This window comes from Neovison vison, chromosome X, assembly GCF_020171115.1.
Source record: "Neovison vison isolate M4711 chromosome X, ASM_NN_V1, whole genome shotgun sequence".
NCBI classification, from domain to species: Eukaryota; Metazoa; Chordata; class Mammalia; order Carnivora; family Mustelidae; genus Neogale; species Neogale vison.
In genome coordinates this window covers 81,975,374-81,991,903 of record NC_058105.1, presented here as the reverse complement: position 1 = coordinate 81,991,903, position 16,530 = coordinate 81,975,374, and the positions used below count along the sequence as shown (strand labels likewise).

At 37.4% G+C, this 16,530-nt stretch overlaps 1 protein-coding gene across 10 annotated transcripts in view; it reads right to left on the bottom strand.

Moving 5' to 3' along the window:
• Positions 1–16,530, bottom strand: part of HUWE1 (HECT, UBA and WWE domain containing E3 ubiquitin protein ligase 1) — a 169,904-nt gene that overhangs the window by 53,009 nt on the left and 100,365 nt on the right. For 9 of the 10 annotated variants that reach the window (XM_044234530.1, XM_044234531.1, XM_044234529.1 and 6 more), the window contains 5 exons: positions 15,155–15,400; positions 13,746–13,879; positions 12,886–12,980; positions 1,879–2,070; positions 294–510 (listed from right to left, as the gene is read on the bottom strand). In XM_044234530.1, coding sequence (XP_044090465.1) covers positions 294–510; positions 1,879–2,070; positions 12,886–12,980; positions 13,746–13,879; positions 15,155–15,400 — 884 coding nt within the window. The remainder of the gene's footprint in view (positions 1–293; positions 511–1,878; positions 2,071–12,885; positions 12,981–13,745; positions 13,880–15,154; positions 15,401–16,530) is intronic. The other variant, XM_044234535.1, reaches the window with a different exon arrangement.

The following is a 16,530-nucleotide window of genomic DNA, read 5'->3' as shown; positions in this document are numbered from 1 at the left end:
GGAATTCAGGTGGGTGGCTGGCTAGTCTGGTTATTAAAACTTCTAAGGCAAAAAAGGTGACAGTCCTCACCTACTAAAAAATACAAGGTTACTGAAATACACTTTGATCATAAATGCTTAAAAAAATCTCTATATTCTAGACTAAAAAGAACCAATATAAGTATATTAAACTGCATGTGGGCTACACATCTAGAGTTAACAGGGAACATTTCAAGTCCTCTAGTTCAGTGGCTCACTCTCCATTTAAAGTACAAAAGGAACCAATTAGATTCTGTATCTCAAGCAGAACTCACCTGAAGCGAGGAGTAGGTGTATATGGTGGGGGCTGCCAAGATAAGCCCTTTGTGAGGAGCTTAGTGAGGGCTGAGGCTGTGGATCGAGCAGCAGGTGTCGGTGCTGTGGTGGTGCTGGCAGCATGATGGCTCCTTCTCTGGCGGACAGGAGACCCCACACAAAGTTTAACAAGGAGTCCAAATAGTTCAGCAAGCGCTCGGCCTAATCTGGAGGATGCTGGAAACCAATAGTCAGAATAAGGCATGAGAGTATGCTCAGAATGGTTTCATTATAACTAACCAACAACACCTGGGAAACACCTGGACTTATTTCTACATTTAATAATCCAAAAAGGATGTTCCACAGAGAATAAATGCCTCTTTTAAAGGCAGGAGACAGAGAAGTATATTGCAACTTGATACATAACAAATGTGAAAGACAAATAAGATAAACACACTGTTTAAAGAGGTACAGAGTTAAAATCACCTTTGTAGAAAAAGCAACAGATCAATATGAATCAGTTAAGCAAATGATACATCTACTGGGTTATAGAATCACTTAAAATGCCCACAATACTTTAAAAACAGCAAAACTGTTAACAGAATTATCATATATATCGTCTGATCACAACATTAAATATATGATCCCCAAAGGAAAAAAGATCGCTAGGAAAAGCATAAAAATTTTATAAGTGGCTTTCTTAACATTAATTTATAGAAAGACTATGTGCACGCATGAGTGGGAAGGGGCAGAAAGAGATAGAGAAGCCTGATGTGAGGAGCCTGATGTAGGGATTGATCTTACAATTCGAGCTGAAAGCAAGAGTCAGACCCTCAACCAACTGAGCCACCCAAGTGCCCCACCAAAGGCCATTTTCTGCTTGCTTTGGGGCAGAGCTCCAGATTCCTAGGAGTTAGGTCTTCACCTTCCTCTACATTAAGGTGTCAGAAAGTGACAAATATCAAGAAACATACAAAACACGTTCTCCAAACACTGATATTACATTAAAGGGCAAAAGAAGACAAGGACAGATCAGTGAACACCCTTAATGCAGTCTTATATCACGTTAATGTCTCCACAGAGCTGCCAAAATGACATTAGTAAATCATGAATCAGCCATGTCATTTGCCAGCTATATTTAATGAATAGAGAAAGTAAAAGAACACTGGATGTAGTAGCCTAACAGGTAACAGGAAAGCAGAAGAGTTTAATACCACAGAAACCAAGAAGAGTGTTTTGAGGTGATGGGCCGACTATCATGCTGCAGACAAATTAGAAGGGGGCTGAAGAGTATCCAATGGACATAGCAACAGGTCACTGGTGAGTCATTTCAGTGGAACGGTAAGAGTAGGAATCATTTGCAGCAGTTGAGGAATGAGTAGCAAGGAAGGAATTTTAAAACATGACTTTCAGGAAGTCAGTCTCTTATCCCTGTATCCCTAGCAGTTAGTACAGAGCCTATCATATAGATACCACCTGAAAATGAGCCACCAAGGTTTACAAGTTCCTTAAAGGAAACAACAGAGCCATACCAACTGAATTTGTCTAAAACTGGTTAAGGCTCTGAAAGCCAGAAAAGGCAGTAAAATGAGGAAAATCACTCACCCGACAATAAAGGCTTGATTTGCTTGATTCTGGCAGCCATAGCAGGTGTGATTTTAGATTTGCCTTTAGAGTCTGAAGCAGTAGGTTCATCTGTCTCCATGGGAGCCAGTGTGTCACCATCAAGCCCAATGCCTTCTAATAAGCCCTGGGTAGAAGCATCCATACTTGCAGTTGTTCCATCCTGCTCACCATCTGTAGACATAAGAGATGAGCAATAAGACCATGTTGTGTCATCACTTACCTCGTTCCCTGTCCTGAACAGTCACAAGAAAGAGCAACATATGGTGCTTGTTACTCTTTAAATGTCCATAACTTCTAAATCTGAAAAGGAAAAATCAAACCAAAATGTAACTACTGATCTGCTCCTCTCCTTTGAGAACTTCTAGGTAGCCAATACTAACTAACATCTTCCAGCAAGAGCATATGAACTGTTTTAACCCAGGGCTACCTTGCAAAACTATAGGCACTGTATGACATAGGGAGCACCATTCACATAGCCTACAGTGTGTACCCTGGCCCCCTCAACCCAATGCTGTCAAGGTGAATACCCTATTAATATTTTATGGCGTGTCAATAATAAACTCAAATTAAACATCACAGATGTCCACTGGAGAAATATATTTTATGACATTTAAGATTTTTGTATATGAACGTGAGATACATCTATTTTTTTGGTGGACATATGCATGCTTTTATATCTAATAATCAGATTAGACAAACCTTTAATAAAACACACCACACCAAGCTGTCTTTGTAATATTCTAAAAAAAAAAAAACTATGTGGAAATGGAGTCATCTTTGTTAAATTAAATGTGTAAAAGAAATTGCTAGAAAAAATATATCCAGATTGTTAGGTGAAGCAATTCTTTGACACCAAATCTAATTTTGTTCATATTTCTTAGTAAATTACTTCTTTCCTTGATTCAAATTTGTTGCATTTTGACTAAATCCGAGGTTCTAATTTTTGGTTTGGTCCATTTTCTCCAAATTTACATGGGCCAAAGGTTTGTGTTTATTTTACTGATTCTCTCTCCTCTCCCATAATAACCAGCTGTTATATAAATCCTTTCTCTGTTCCTTAAGCATTTCCCCTATGTTTAATAACCCAAGTACAATTTTTAAGCATATCCTAACAGTTTTTATACATAGAATTGTCTTGTTTCCTTAATAGTTTATTAAATTTATTTCTTCCCTGATATAGAATATAAGGGAAAAACTTTCTAGAAAAGTTTTTATTAATTTTAAGTTCGTTGCACTAGAGTCTGAAAATTGTGTATAGTTTCTGCTTACTGCAATTTCCTACTTTATTGTGATATAACATAAAAGCCATTTTCTAAAATACCACTGTACAGGGGTGCCTTGCTGGCTCAGCTGGAAGAGCATGTGATTGTTGAGTTTGAGCCCATGATGGGGGTAAAAATTACTTAATATACGTGCTGCTGAAGCGAGCACTGGGGGTAGAAATTACTTAAATAAAAAAATACCCACTGTACGAAGAGGAGCTTGGGAAGATGGCAGAGTAGGAGGACCCTGAGCTTACCCTGTCCTACATTTACAACTAGATAGCATTCACATCCAAGTCATTAAACTGAAGAGCTATCTGAAGGCTGGCAGAACAAACTCCACAACTAAATATAGGGACGCAGCTGCATCTGAAAGTTTAGGAAGGTCAGTAAGACAGAGGGAGGCTGCCCACTGAAGGGAGGGAGCTGGGTGCACATCAAGGACAGAGAAAAGGGCACTCACACCGAAGCTTGCATGGGGAGAGTAATTCCCATTACGTCTAGCTTTAAAAACCAGAGTGGCTGAATTCTGGGAGTTTATAAAGCCACTGGGACTTGGGAGTCTGGAGCTTTAAAAGTAGGAGGACTCAGCAATGGGCCAACTATCACTGGGTCACCACCCTTAAAGAGACAGCAGTCTGTATCAAGTAGTAACATGAAGGGCACCCGGGAGACAGATCTGTTCATACTGATTTAGGAGCATGTTGGAGGATTTCTCTGAAAAGAAGAGAGCTGGTGGGAGCCATTCCCCACCCCCACCCCTGGCTCTAACACAGAGCAACCTGCAGGAAGTGAGGCTGTACAGACAACTGCTACCTAACTAGATAGCAGTGTGCCACAGCCAAGAGGTGTCCTGAGCACTTACCTACTCAGGGCAAATTCTGTTAAATTTGCACATACCCCACCTTGGCATCTCCCTAGCCACTTCGTGCTTTGAGGAAACTGGCATAGGACTAGTGGTCTAGTACACAATTTCCCAACACTGCCTTCCAGCTTTCAAGTTCACTAGTGGACACACCCTTCAAGAGCCAGCCTGCCTAGGTCCCACTAACACCACAGAGACCAAGAACAGCCCACAAAAGGCTGAGAGTGTCAGTGCAAATGGCTGCATGAACAGGAAAGTAACTTAGACAAAACCCCAAGACATAAGCACCACATACATGATAATCTCCTCAAGTACTATGTTCTGGTGAACAGAGCACACTGCAGTCCAGGGCATTCTAGGACTGCTTCTTCATAAAGTCACTACTTTCAAGAGCAGAAGACAGAGCTGACTTTAACACAGAGAAATGGACACAGAGAGGAAGACAAAATAGAGAGAGAGAGAGAGAAATTTATCCCAAATGAAAGATTAGCATAAAGCCACAACCAAAAATCTAAGTGAAATGGCTATAAGTAACATGCCCGATAGAGAATTTAAGGCAATGATCATAAGGATACTCACTGGACTTGAGAAAAGAGTGGAAGGCATGAGTAAGACCCCTGACACAGAGGTAAGACACAACATAGGAGACATAAAGTGTTTAATAAATGCGATAAGAAACATGCTTGATGGAACAAACAACAGTATGGAAGAAGCAGAGGAATGAACTAGTGACCTAGAAGACAAGAGCAATGGAAAGTAATCAAGCTGAAAAAAAAACAGAGAAGACTTAGGCAATATGAAAATAGATTTAGGGAACTCGGCAAGGCCACCAAACATAACATCTGTACTACAGGAGGCCCAGAAGAAGAGAGAGAGAGAGAGAAGGGGGCAGAAAATTTATCTGAAGAAGTAATAGCTAGAAACTTCCCTAATGTGGGGAAGGAAAACAGTCATTAAGATCCAGGAGGCACAGAGAACCCCCAACAAAATCAATAAAAGCATATCAACATCAAGACATACTGTAATTAAAACTGCAGAATATGATAAAAGAAAAAATTTTAGAAGCAGCAAGATGAAAGTCATTAACTTACAAGGGAAAACCCAGGAGGCAAGCAGGAGATTTTTCAGCAGAAACTTGGCAAGCCAGAAGGAAGTGGCATGATATAGTCAAAGTTCTGAATGGGAAAAATCTATAGCAGGAATACTATCCAGACAGGCTATCACTCAGTTTGAAGAAGAGATGAATAGTTTCCTAAACAAAAACTAAAGGAGTTCATGATCCCTAAACCAGCCCCCTAAAATATTAAAGAGGACTCTATGAGTGGAAAGACCAAAAGTGACAGTATCAAGGAACTCGCCAAAAAAGGGATATAAAATATAGTAACACATACCTAAAATGTGGAAAGAAGAGAAGAATGCGTTCAAACTTAAAACAACCATCAACTTAATATAAACTGCTATATATAAAAGATGTTATATACAAATAGAATGGTAACCATATATCAAAAACCACTAGTAAATATGCAAAGAATAAAGAGAAAGAAATCCAAATATATTACTAGAGAAAATCAGCAAACCATGAAAGAAAAGAGACAAGAAAGGATCAGAGAAAATCTCCAGAATCAACCACAAAACAAGTAATAAAATGGCAATACCTACCTCCTACTTACCTACCTATGTGTAATTACACATTAACTGTAAAAGGACTAAACACTCCAATCAAACGATAGGGTGACAGAATGGATAAAATAGGAAGACCCATCTATATGCTGCCTAGAAGAGACTCATTTTAGACCTAAAGACAACTGCAAATGGAACATGAGGGGATGGAGAAATATTGATCATGCAAATGGCTATCAAAGGAAAGCTGGAGTAGCAATACTTATACTGGACAAAACAGACTTTAAAGCAAAGACTGTAACATGAGACAAACACAGACACTATATAGTAATAAAGGGGACAATTCAACAAGAAACTCTTAACAACTGTAAATATTTATGATATACCCACATAAGAGCACCCAAATACACAGATAATTACAAAAATAAAGGAACTGATCAATGGTAATATAATAATAGTAGGGGACTTTAACACCCCACTCACATCAACGGTTCATCTAAACAGAAAATCAACAAGAAAACAATGGCTTTCAATGAAACACTGAATCAGATGGATTTAATGGATAGATTCTGAACATTCCATACTAAAACGAAACAGAATACACATTCTTTTCAATTACACATGGAACAGTTTATAGAATAGATCACATATTAGTCCAGAAAACTAGCCTGAATAAATTCAAGAAGGCTGAAGTCATACCATGTATATCTTTTCAGACCACAATGCTATTGACACTAGACTTCAACCACAGGATAAAATCTGGCAAGATCACAAATACATGGAGGTTAAAGAACATGCTACTCAACAATGAATAAGTCAACCAGGAAATCAAAGAAGAAATAAAAAGTACATGGGAATGAATGACAACACAATGGTCCAAAATCTTTGGGATTCAGCAAAAGCAGTTCTAAGAGAGAAGTATATAGCAATACAAGCCTACCTCAAAAGCAAGAGAAGTCTCAAACAACCTAACCTCACACCAAAAAGAGCTAGAAAAAGAACAGCAAGACCTAAAACCAGCAGAAGGAAGGAACTAATAAAGATCAGAATAGAAATTAATACTACAGAACTAAAACAACAGTTCAATGATACCATGAGTTAGTTCTTTAATCCTATCAGACTTGTTAAAAAAAAAGACTCAAATAAATAAAATCACAAATGAGAGAAGAGAAATAAAACCAAGAAATACAAAAAATCATGAGAATATGAAAAACTATATGCCAACAAACTGGACAACCCAGAAGAAGTGGATGAATTCCTAGAAACATATGAACTACCAAAACTGAAACAGAAGGAAACAGAAGATTTCTGATAACCAGCAAAGAAACTAAATAAGTAATCAAAAAACTCCCAACAAACAGGAGTCCAGGACTGGATGGTTCACAGTTGAATTCTACCAAACTTTTAAAGAAGAGTTAATACTTATTCTCCTTAAACTATTCTAAGATACAGAAAAAAGGGAAAACTTCCCAACTCATTCTATGAGGACAGCATTACCCTGATTCCAAACCAGACAAATACTCTACTAAAAAAGAGAACTACAGGCCAAAATCCTTGATGAATAGAGATGCAAAAATTCTCAATAAAATACTAGCTATCCAATTCATCAATACATTAAAAAAAATCATTTGCCAGGATCAAATGGGATTTACTCCTGGGCTGCAAGGGTGGTTCAACATTCACAAATTCAGTCAGTGTGATACATCAGATCAATAAGAGAAGGTAAGAGCATATGATCATTTTAATAGATGAAGAAAAAGCACTTGACAAGTACAATATCCATTCATGATAACCCTCAAGGGGTACCTGTGTGACTCAGCTGTTTAACTGTCCGACTCTTGATTTCATCGCAGGTAATGAATTCAGGTCCTGGGAACAAGCCCTGAATTGGGCTCCAGGCTGGGGGAAGGAAGGTATGCTTGAAGTTCTCTTCCTTTGCCCCACCCTGCAGCTCAGGCGCTCTCGAAATAAATAAATCATAAAAAAAAACCCTCAACAAAGTAGGCTTAGACGGAACACATCTAAAGATAATAAAGGCCATATACGAGAAACAGAGCTAACATCATCCTTAATGGGGAAAAACTAAGGACTTTTCCTCCCCCTAAGGTAAGGAAGACAAGGAGGTCTACTCTCACAACTTTTATTCATCATAATATTCTAAGTCCTAGCCACAGCAATCAGACAACAAAAAGAAATAAAAGGGCATCCAAATCAGTAAGGAAGAAGCAAAACTTTTACTATTTGCAGATGACATAATACTCTATATAAAAAACCCTATAGATTCCACTAAAAAATGCTGGAACTGATGTATGTATCAGTAAAATCACAGGATACAAAATTAATGTACAGAAATCTGTTGCATTTCTATATACCAATAATGAAGCAGGAGAAAGAGAAATTAAGAAAACAATCCCATTTACAACTACACCAGAAATAACATAGCTAGGAATAAACCTAACCGAAGAGGTAAGGGACCTGTACTCTCAAACCTATAAAAACACTGATGAAAAGAAATTTAAGATGACACAAAGAAATGGAAAGACAGTCCATGCTCACAGACTGAAGAACAAATAACGTTGAAATGTCTATACTACCCAAAGCAGTCTACACATTTAATGCAATTCCTATCAAAACACCAACAGCATTTTTTACAGAACCAGAACAAACAATTGTTAACATTTGTATGGAAACACAAAAAACTCTGAAGAGCCAAAGCAATCTTGAAAAAGAGAAAGAAAGCTGGAGGCATCACAATTCCAGATTTCAAGTTATGTTACAAAACTGTGGTAATCAAAAAAGTATGGCAGTGGCACAAAAATCAGACACATAGATCAGTGGAACAGAGAAAGTCCTGAAATAAACACACAACTATATGGTCAATTAATCTCCGACAAAGCAGGAAAGAATATCCCATGGGAAAAAGACCATCTCTTCAACAAATGCTAATGGGAAAACTGGACAACAATATGGAGAAGAATGAAACTGGACCATTTTCTTACACCATACACAAAAATAAATTCAAAATGGATTAAAGACCTAAATATATAAAAATCCTAGAACAGAACACAGTAACCTCTATGACATCAGGCATAGCAATTTTTTTCTAGATAGATCTCTGAAGACAAGGGAAACAAAATAAAAATTAAACTATGGGGACTGTATCAAAATAAAAAGCTTCTGCACAGTGAAGGAAATAATCAACAAAACTGAAAGGCAACCTACAGAACAACAAAACTGAAAGGCAACCTGGTACTTGAAAATGACATGTCTGATAAAGGGTTAATACCCAAAATAATACAACAATACCCCCAAAACACATAATCCAACTATAAAATGGGCAGAAGACACTTCTCCAAAGAAGATATACAGATGGCCAAAAGATACAAGCAAAGGTGTTTATCTTTATTTACCATCAAAGAAATGCAAATCGAAACAAATATACAAATAATAAACAAAAGGTGTTGTTGAGGATGTGCAGAAAAAGGAACACTCAAGCATTGCTGGTGGGAATACAAACTGGTGCAGCCAACTGTGGGGACCAGTATGGAGGTTCCTCAGAAAGTTAAAAAAAAAAGATAAGATCCAGCAATTGCACTAGTAGGTATTCATCCAAAGAATACAAAAACACTAATTCAAAAGGATACATGTACCCCTATATTTATAGCATCATTATTTACAACAGCCAAGATATGGACTGATAAATGGATAAAGAAGTGGTAGCATGTACATACAATGGAATATCATTCAACCATAATAAAGAATGAAATGTCATTTTCAAGGACATGGATAGACCTAGAGAGTATAATGCTATGCAAAGTAAGTCAGAGAAAGACAAACACCATGTGATTTTACTCCTATGTGGAATTTAAGAAACAGAACAAACAAGCAAAGGGGGAAAATGAGAGAGTGACCAACCAAGAAACAAATTCTTAATTATACAGAACAAACTGTGTATTATTTTTACCAGAGGGAAGGGGGTCAGGGATATGTTATATATATAAGTAATTGGGATTAAGGATTGTACTTGTCCTTATGAATACTGGATAATGTATGGAACTGCTGAATCACTTTATTGTTCAACTGAAACCAATGTAAGACTGTATGTTAACTAACTGGAATTTTTAAAAAAACCTTAAAAAATATAAAAACAAAACAAAAGAAGGAGAATTCAGAAAAATATATTAAATATGTAACAGAAAAAGTAGCACTGTCCAACAGAAATATGTGAGCCACATATATAATTTTAAACTTTCTGGTAGCCACATTAAAAAGTGAAAACAGGTAATTTTTAACACACTGCTTAACACAATATAGTTGAATTTTTATTTCAAGACATAATCATATATAAAAGTCACTGAGTTTAGACATTTTTATACTCATGATTTTTAAAAAAACAAGAATCTACGAAATAGAGTACATCTCAATTCAGATGTTAAATTTTCATAAAAACTGACCTACATTTATTTCATACAATTTAGTTGGGAAAAAAAATACATTCACAGACCAAAGTTGTTCTAAACATTCTTAAAAGCTTCTAACAACTGTACAGAATAGTAGTAGTTATATTTATATAAAAATTAAGAATTTAGTTTTTTCCATCCAGTCTATCACCTTCCTCTTAACTGTATATTTAACAACCCTATTTCCAAATAAAGTCACATTTTGAGGCACTGGGGGAGGGAGGTTAGTGCTTCAACACAGTACTGTTCTGTGTAGGGAGTCAGACATACAATCAACCCATTATATCCTTCCCTTACAAGAGGAAATAAAGGGGAAAAAAAGCACTTGGGAAGACAGAAAAGGAAAGGAGAAGGAGGGAGGGAGAGCAAAAGAAGAAGAAAAAAAAATCCAATTTTTTTAGCTATACTGGCCATATTACAAGTCTTCAACAGTCCACATGTGGCTAGTGGCTACCATATTGAACACTGTGGTTCTAAAGTGCTCCACAGAAATTGAAGAAGACACAAAAAGATGGAAGACCATTCCATACTCTTGGATCGGAAGAATAAACATTGTTAAAATGTCTATACTGCCTAGAGCAACATATACTTTTAATGCCATTCCAATCAAAATTCCACCGGTATTCTTCAAAGAGCTGGAGCAAATAATCCAAAAATTTGTATGGAATCAGAAGAGACCCTGAATCATTAAGGAAATGTTGATAAACAAAAATAAAGCTGGGGACATCACGTTACCTGATTTCAAGCTTTATTACAAAGCTGTGATCACCAAGACAGCACGGTATTGGCATAAAAACAGACACATAGACCACTGGAACAGAGTAGAGAGCCCAGATATGGACCCACAACTCTATGGTCAATTAATCTTCGACAAAACAGGAAAAAATATACATTGGAAAAAAGACAGTCTCTTCAATAAATGGTGCTGGGAAAACTGGACAGCTATATGAGGAAGAATGAAACTCGACCATTCTCTTACACCGTACACAATGATAAACTCAAAATGGATAAAAGACCTCAACGTGAGACAGGAATCCATCAGAATCCTAGAGGAGAGCACAGGCAGTAATCTCATCGATATCAGCCACAGCAACTTCTTTCAAGATATGTCTCCAAAGGCAAAGGAAACAAAAGCGAAAATAAACTTTCAGGACTTCATCAAAATCAAAAGCTTCTACACAGCAAAGGAAACAGTCAACAAAACAAAGAGGCAACCCACGGAATGGGAGAAGATATTTGCAAATGACAGTACAGACAAAAGGTTGATATCCAGGATCTATAATGAACTCCTCAAACTCAACACACACGAAACAGGCAAACATATCAAAAAATGGGCAGGAGGTATGAACAGACACTTCTCCAATCAAGACATACAAATGGCTATCAGACACATGAAAAAATGTTCATCATCACTAGCCCTCAGGGAGATTCAAATTAAAACCACATTGAGATATCACCTTACACCAGTCAGAATGGCCAAAATTAACAAAACAGGAAACAACATGTGTTGGAGAGGATGTGGAGAAAGGGGAACTCTCTTACACTGTCGGTGGGAATGCAAGTTGGTGCAGCCTCTTTGGAGAACAGTGTGGAGATTCCTCAAGAAATTAAAAATAGAACTTCCCTATGTCCCTGCAATTGCACTCCTGGGTATTTACCTCAAAGATACAGATGTTGTGAAAAGAAGGGCCATCTGTACCCCAATGTTTATAGCAGCAATGGCCACAGTCGCCAAACTATGGAAAGAACCAAGATGCCCTTCAACGGATGAATGGATAAGGAAGATGTGGTCCATATACACTATGGAGTATTATGCCTCCATCAGAAAGGACGAATACCCAACTTTTGTAGCAACATGGACGGGACTGGAAGAGATTATGCTAAGTGAAATAAGTCAAGCAGAGAGAGTCAATTATCATATGGTCTCACTTATTTGTGGAGCATAACAAATAGCATGGAGGGACAAGGGGTGTTAGGGAGGAGAATGGAGTTGGGAGAAATTGGAAGGGGAGGTGAACCATGAGAGGCTATGGACTCTGAAAAACAATCTGAGGGGTCTGAAGTGGCAGGGGGGTGGGAGGTTGGGGTACTGGGTGGTAGGTATTATGGAGGGCACGTTTTGCATGGAGCACTGGGTGTGGTGAAAAATAATGAATACTGTTTTTCTGAAAATAAATAAATTAATTTATAAAAAAAAATAAAAAAAAAATAAAGTGCTCCACAGCCACTTAAAACAATCATTTGCCATTTTTAAGAGTGAAATTAAACTTCTGAAAAATAAGCATACAAAAATTAGGGGCCCGCCATAACTTTCAGTACAGTAATTTCTAGGATTTTTCATTTGCATAAACTATATAAAAATAAACTCATATTTCAAAATAGTACTTTAGAAAACAATAGGGAATGGTTAATTCACAGACCCTTTACATGGCACTTAATGTTAAGTAAAAAGGGATCTATAAAATATTATCTCTAAGATAATCACAACTATGCTAAGATGTATCCCTAGGGGAAAAGATTAGGTATATAGTTCCAAAATACTGTTTATTGTGGTACAAATGTTAAGTGATTCTTTTTACTGCAACTTGTAATTTTTACCATTGTATATACACATTTTACAGAGAAACTGCCTGAAAATAATTTAATTTAAAATAAAAATGAAAGGAAAAAATTGAGGGCTAAAGACAATACAGCTAACTCAGTTTCACAATAGACCTATAAAGACACAGAGACAAAACTAAGAGAATTAATGACTAAGATTTTAGTTTCTTGGAGTTACCTGATCTTTTTCCGCCCTGGGTCGTACCTGCCTTCTCATCCTTTGGAACCAGTTTCTGCATGTCTGCCTGGCCAAATTCACACCCAGATGGTAAGCTGCAATAAGACAAACCATGAGTAAAAAGAACCCTGATAGCTCATTTCTTAAGTTCTGCTTGGTCCCTCATCTGCTTGGCTGACAGGTAAGTGAACCTAACAAAACATGTACAATGATCAAATTCCTGAGGTAGTACTCAACAAGATTTCCAACCCAACTTTAGATTTGGCTAACAAATTTTAAATACCTATCATGCTGACACAGAATAATTAGGACATAAGATCAAAGATGCAGAAAATAACCCATTTGTAAGCATGTCCCTAGGCTAGTAAATGGGAAGGACAATAGTGTGGAGTGAATGTTTGTGTCCCCTCAATATTCATTTGTTTAAATCCTAATGACCAATGTGATAATATTAGTAGGTAAGGCTTTTGGGGAAGTGCTTACATCTTGAGGGCAGAACCTTCAGGAATGGGACTACTGCCTCATAAAAGATGCTCCAGAAACATTCCTAGTCCCTTCCACTATGTGAGGATACAATGCAAAGTCTGCAACCCAGAAAAGGACCCTCACCCAACCACACTAGCAACACAGTCTCAGACCTACAGCTTCCAGAACTATGAGCAATAAATTTCTGTTTTAAGGATCTAGTCTGTGGTATTTTGTGATTGCAGACTGAATGGATTAAGATAGACAAAGAACCCTCTGAACTCTTTACTAACAGCTTTCTGCTCTTGACCAAAGCAATCCTCCAGGATCACTGAACTTAAGTTTCTCTATTAAGAAAGACAACAGAGATAATAAAGAGATGACCCCTCCCTTACCTGTTTGGTGTACACAGGGAGAGAAGGACAGTGCTTTCCCACACCAGGGAACAGTATAACTGGCTCAGCTTGCTCAGAACACTCAGACCCAACTGAGAGCCCCACTGGTTTACCGAGATGGAACGAATTTCACTCTGCAAACAAAGTAAACAGAAGCTATCTTTGGGATGCCCTCTGTAACATTTACAGTCTGTATCTAACATCCCTTCTCAATTTCTTCTCATTGCTTTTTGTAAATCAAGAGGCAATGGTCATAGGCAACTCTTTTTAAAGAAACAGTTTTGCAGATTCAATGACAGCCTTCTAATTCTGTTAGGTTGTGCTGTGGGACTTGTTATTTCCCTCTTACTTCTTAACTTCAATTAGTATTTGGATTTATGTAATTCCTTGAAGTGAACATTTCACCTTAAATTTTATTTAATAAAAAGTCATAAAACTCAATTCCAAACCTTTGTCACGTAATTATTTCCTCAATAGTTTATATCCATGCTTTTCAACTGATTTGATACAAAGAATATACTCCTGCTCAACAGCATAAAACAAGGGTGCTAAAACATTACATCATTTAATCTTTAGAATCGATTACTTGAGAACTGAAAGTTGTAAAACCATGAGCACACACAAACCACCCCCCCTTTCTGGAACCACAGGAGGAACCTCACATGGATTACAGGCATAGGGTTTGATATTCAGGTAATCTTTACTAATCTCTCTTAATTACCATTGACTTAAATACACTATGGTCAAATTTCCTTCTTGCCATCCCAATATCAGCCTACATGCATTTGTACAAAGATTAGGAAGTAATAAGGCCAGATGAGCACCCAACTGAAGCTTGTCCACTAAAAAGGTGACTATAAATCCCAGTTGGCCTATGTGGCTGCTAAGATCTATTAATGCCTGTTATTTTTTTAAAAGATTTTATTTGCTTATTTAAGAGTGAGTGAGAGAGAACAGAGGGAGAGTGAGAGAGAGAAGCAGACTTCTCTGATGTGGGGCTCGATTCCAGGACCCTAAAACCATGACTTGAGCCGAAGGCAGGTGCTTAACCGACTGAGTCACCAGATGCTCCATTAATGCCTATTATTTATAGTAACTTAATAAAACATGAGCAATGATCAAATTCCTGAAGTAGCACTAAACAAAAAGTTTCCAACTCAACTTTCACTCTCAAGAAAGTCTAATTCACAAAACAAATTATACGGTCACCCAAATTCGAATAAAAAAAAGGGAAAATAAACTAGACGGCATCTTGAAGCATAAACTTGCATCCCCCACCAAAAAAAAAAAAATCTGTTCTTTTAGCAGCTAGCCCAGCTAGAACTGTTTCTAAGCACAGTAAGATGCCCAGTATGTGACCTATGTACTTCACTGGCTTTAAACTAGCTTGTTCACCCCCCAATTCTTACCTGTCCAACTCTGCAAGTATGAACAAACATCATGATGTAGGCATGGGCAGCAGTGAGTGCATGGAGTAGAGGTGTGGCCTGAGCTGAGAGGGTAGCATCAGCAACGTTGCCAGCACAAGCCAGCTCTCGCAACAACACTGAGCCTCCAGGAGATTCAATTGGGCGGTGTAAGGGCTCCAAGGATGAAAGGATGGAGTCCAGCTGAAGGAGACCCTCTTGAAGGACTTTGGGTTCATGGGACAGTGTCTGAAACAAGAATAATAATTAAAGTATTAATATACAATGAACTTCATATACACCACATCTTTAATAGTCACAATGGAAGAAGTAGAAGACAAGTGTCACAAATTTTGAACCTGGCCATGGTATCCCACCTGGTTAAATGGTAGAGCCAAAATATGAATGCAGATATGATATACCTCAATGCCTCTTTTTAGAGCAACACTTTACTTCTCTCAAATGAGAGGCTTTCAAATGTGGTAAGTCAATCGTATTTAAAAGCTTGTGATGGCCAAACTGAAAATACTATTATAGCAATGACTCTACACTATAAGATTAATTATAAATTTTGCTCAACAAGGAGCAATATTAGGCAAGTTTTTAAAGTATGGAAGTGAACCAGTATTACTACTGTTTTTTTCTTCCTAAAATAAAAGAGATGATTCTAGAATAGGAATGAGGTAGGCAACCTCCTTTTTTATGAGACAACTCAAGGATTATAGGACACAGCCCTTGTAATTGCTTTTCAAATCTGCAGAAAATCTCACAGTAAAATACTATCACTTGCCATTCAAAGATAGGATAACTTATGTGCCTTTACTGTGGCTTTAGATAAATCTATGAATTCTCATATAGTATCTTAGAGGTAGGATAATGATGGAGCACAGCCTCTTTACCTCTCTCCTATAAACAGCACTTAATATTGCAAAGAGTAAAGCAAAATAAAACATTACGAATATGTCACAATTATGGACTTTACAAGTCCAAATGTGACTGTATTACTGATTTTTACCAGAAATTACTTATCACTGCACAATCCAGCTAATGAAGGAGCTTCACAGATTTAATGCAATCCCTAGAAAATCATCAATGGCTGGGGAGGGCAGAAATAGAAATATCTCTCTTAAAATTTGTATAATAATCTCAAGGGACCCCAAATAGATATAACTACCTTGAAAAAGAACAAAGTTGGAGGTCTCACACTTCCTGATTTCCAAGCTTATCACAAAGATAAATAAAAAAAAATGTGGTACTGGCATAAAGAAAGACATCAGGATCAAAAGAATATAATAAAGCCCCCAAATAAACCCTCACATCTGTAGTCAAAATATTTTTGACAAGGGTGTCAAAACACAGGTGCAGTAGGGAAAGAACAA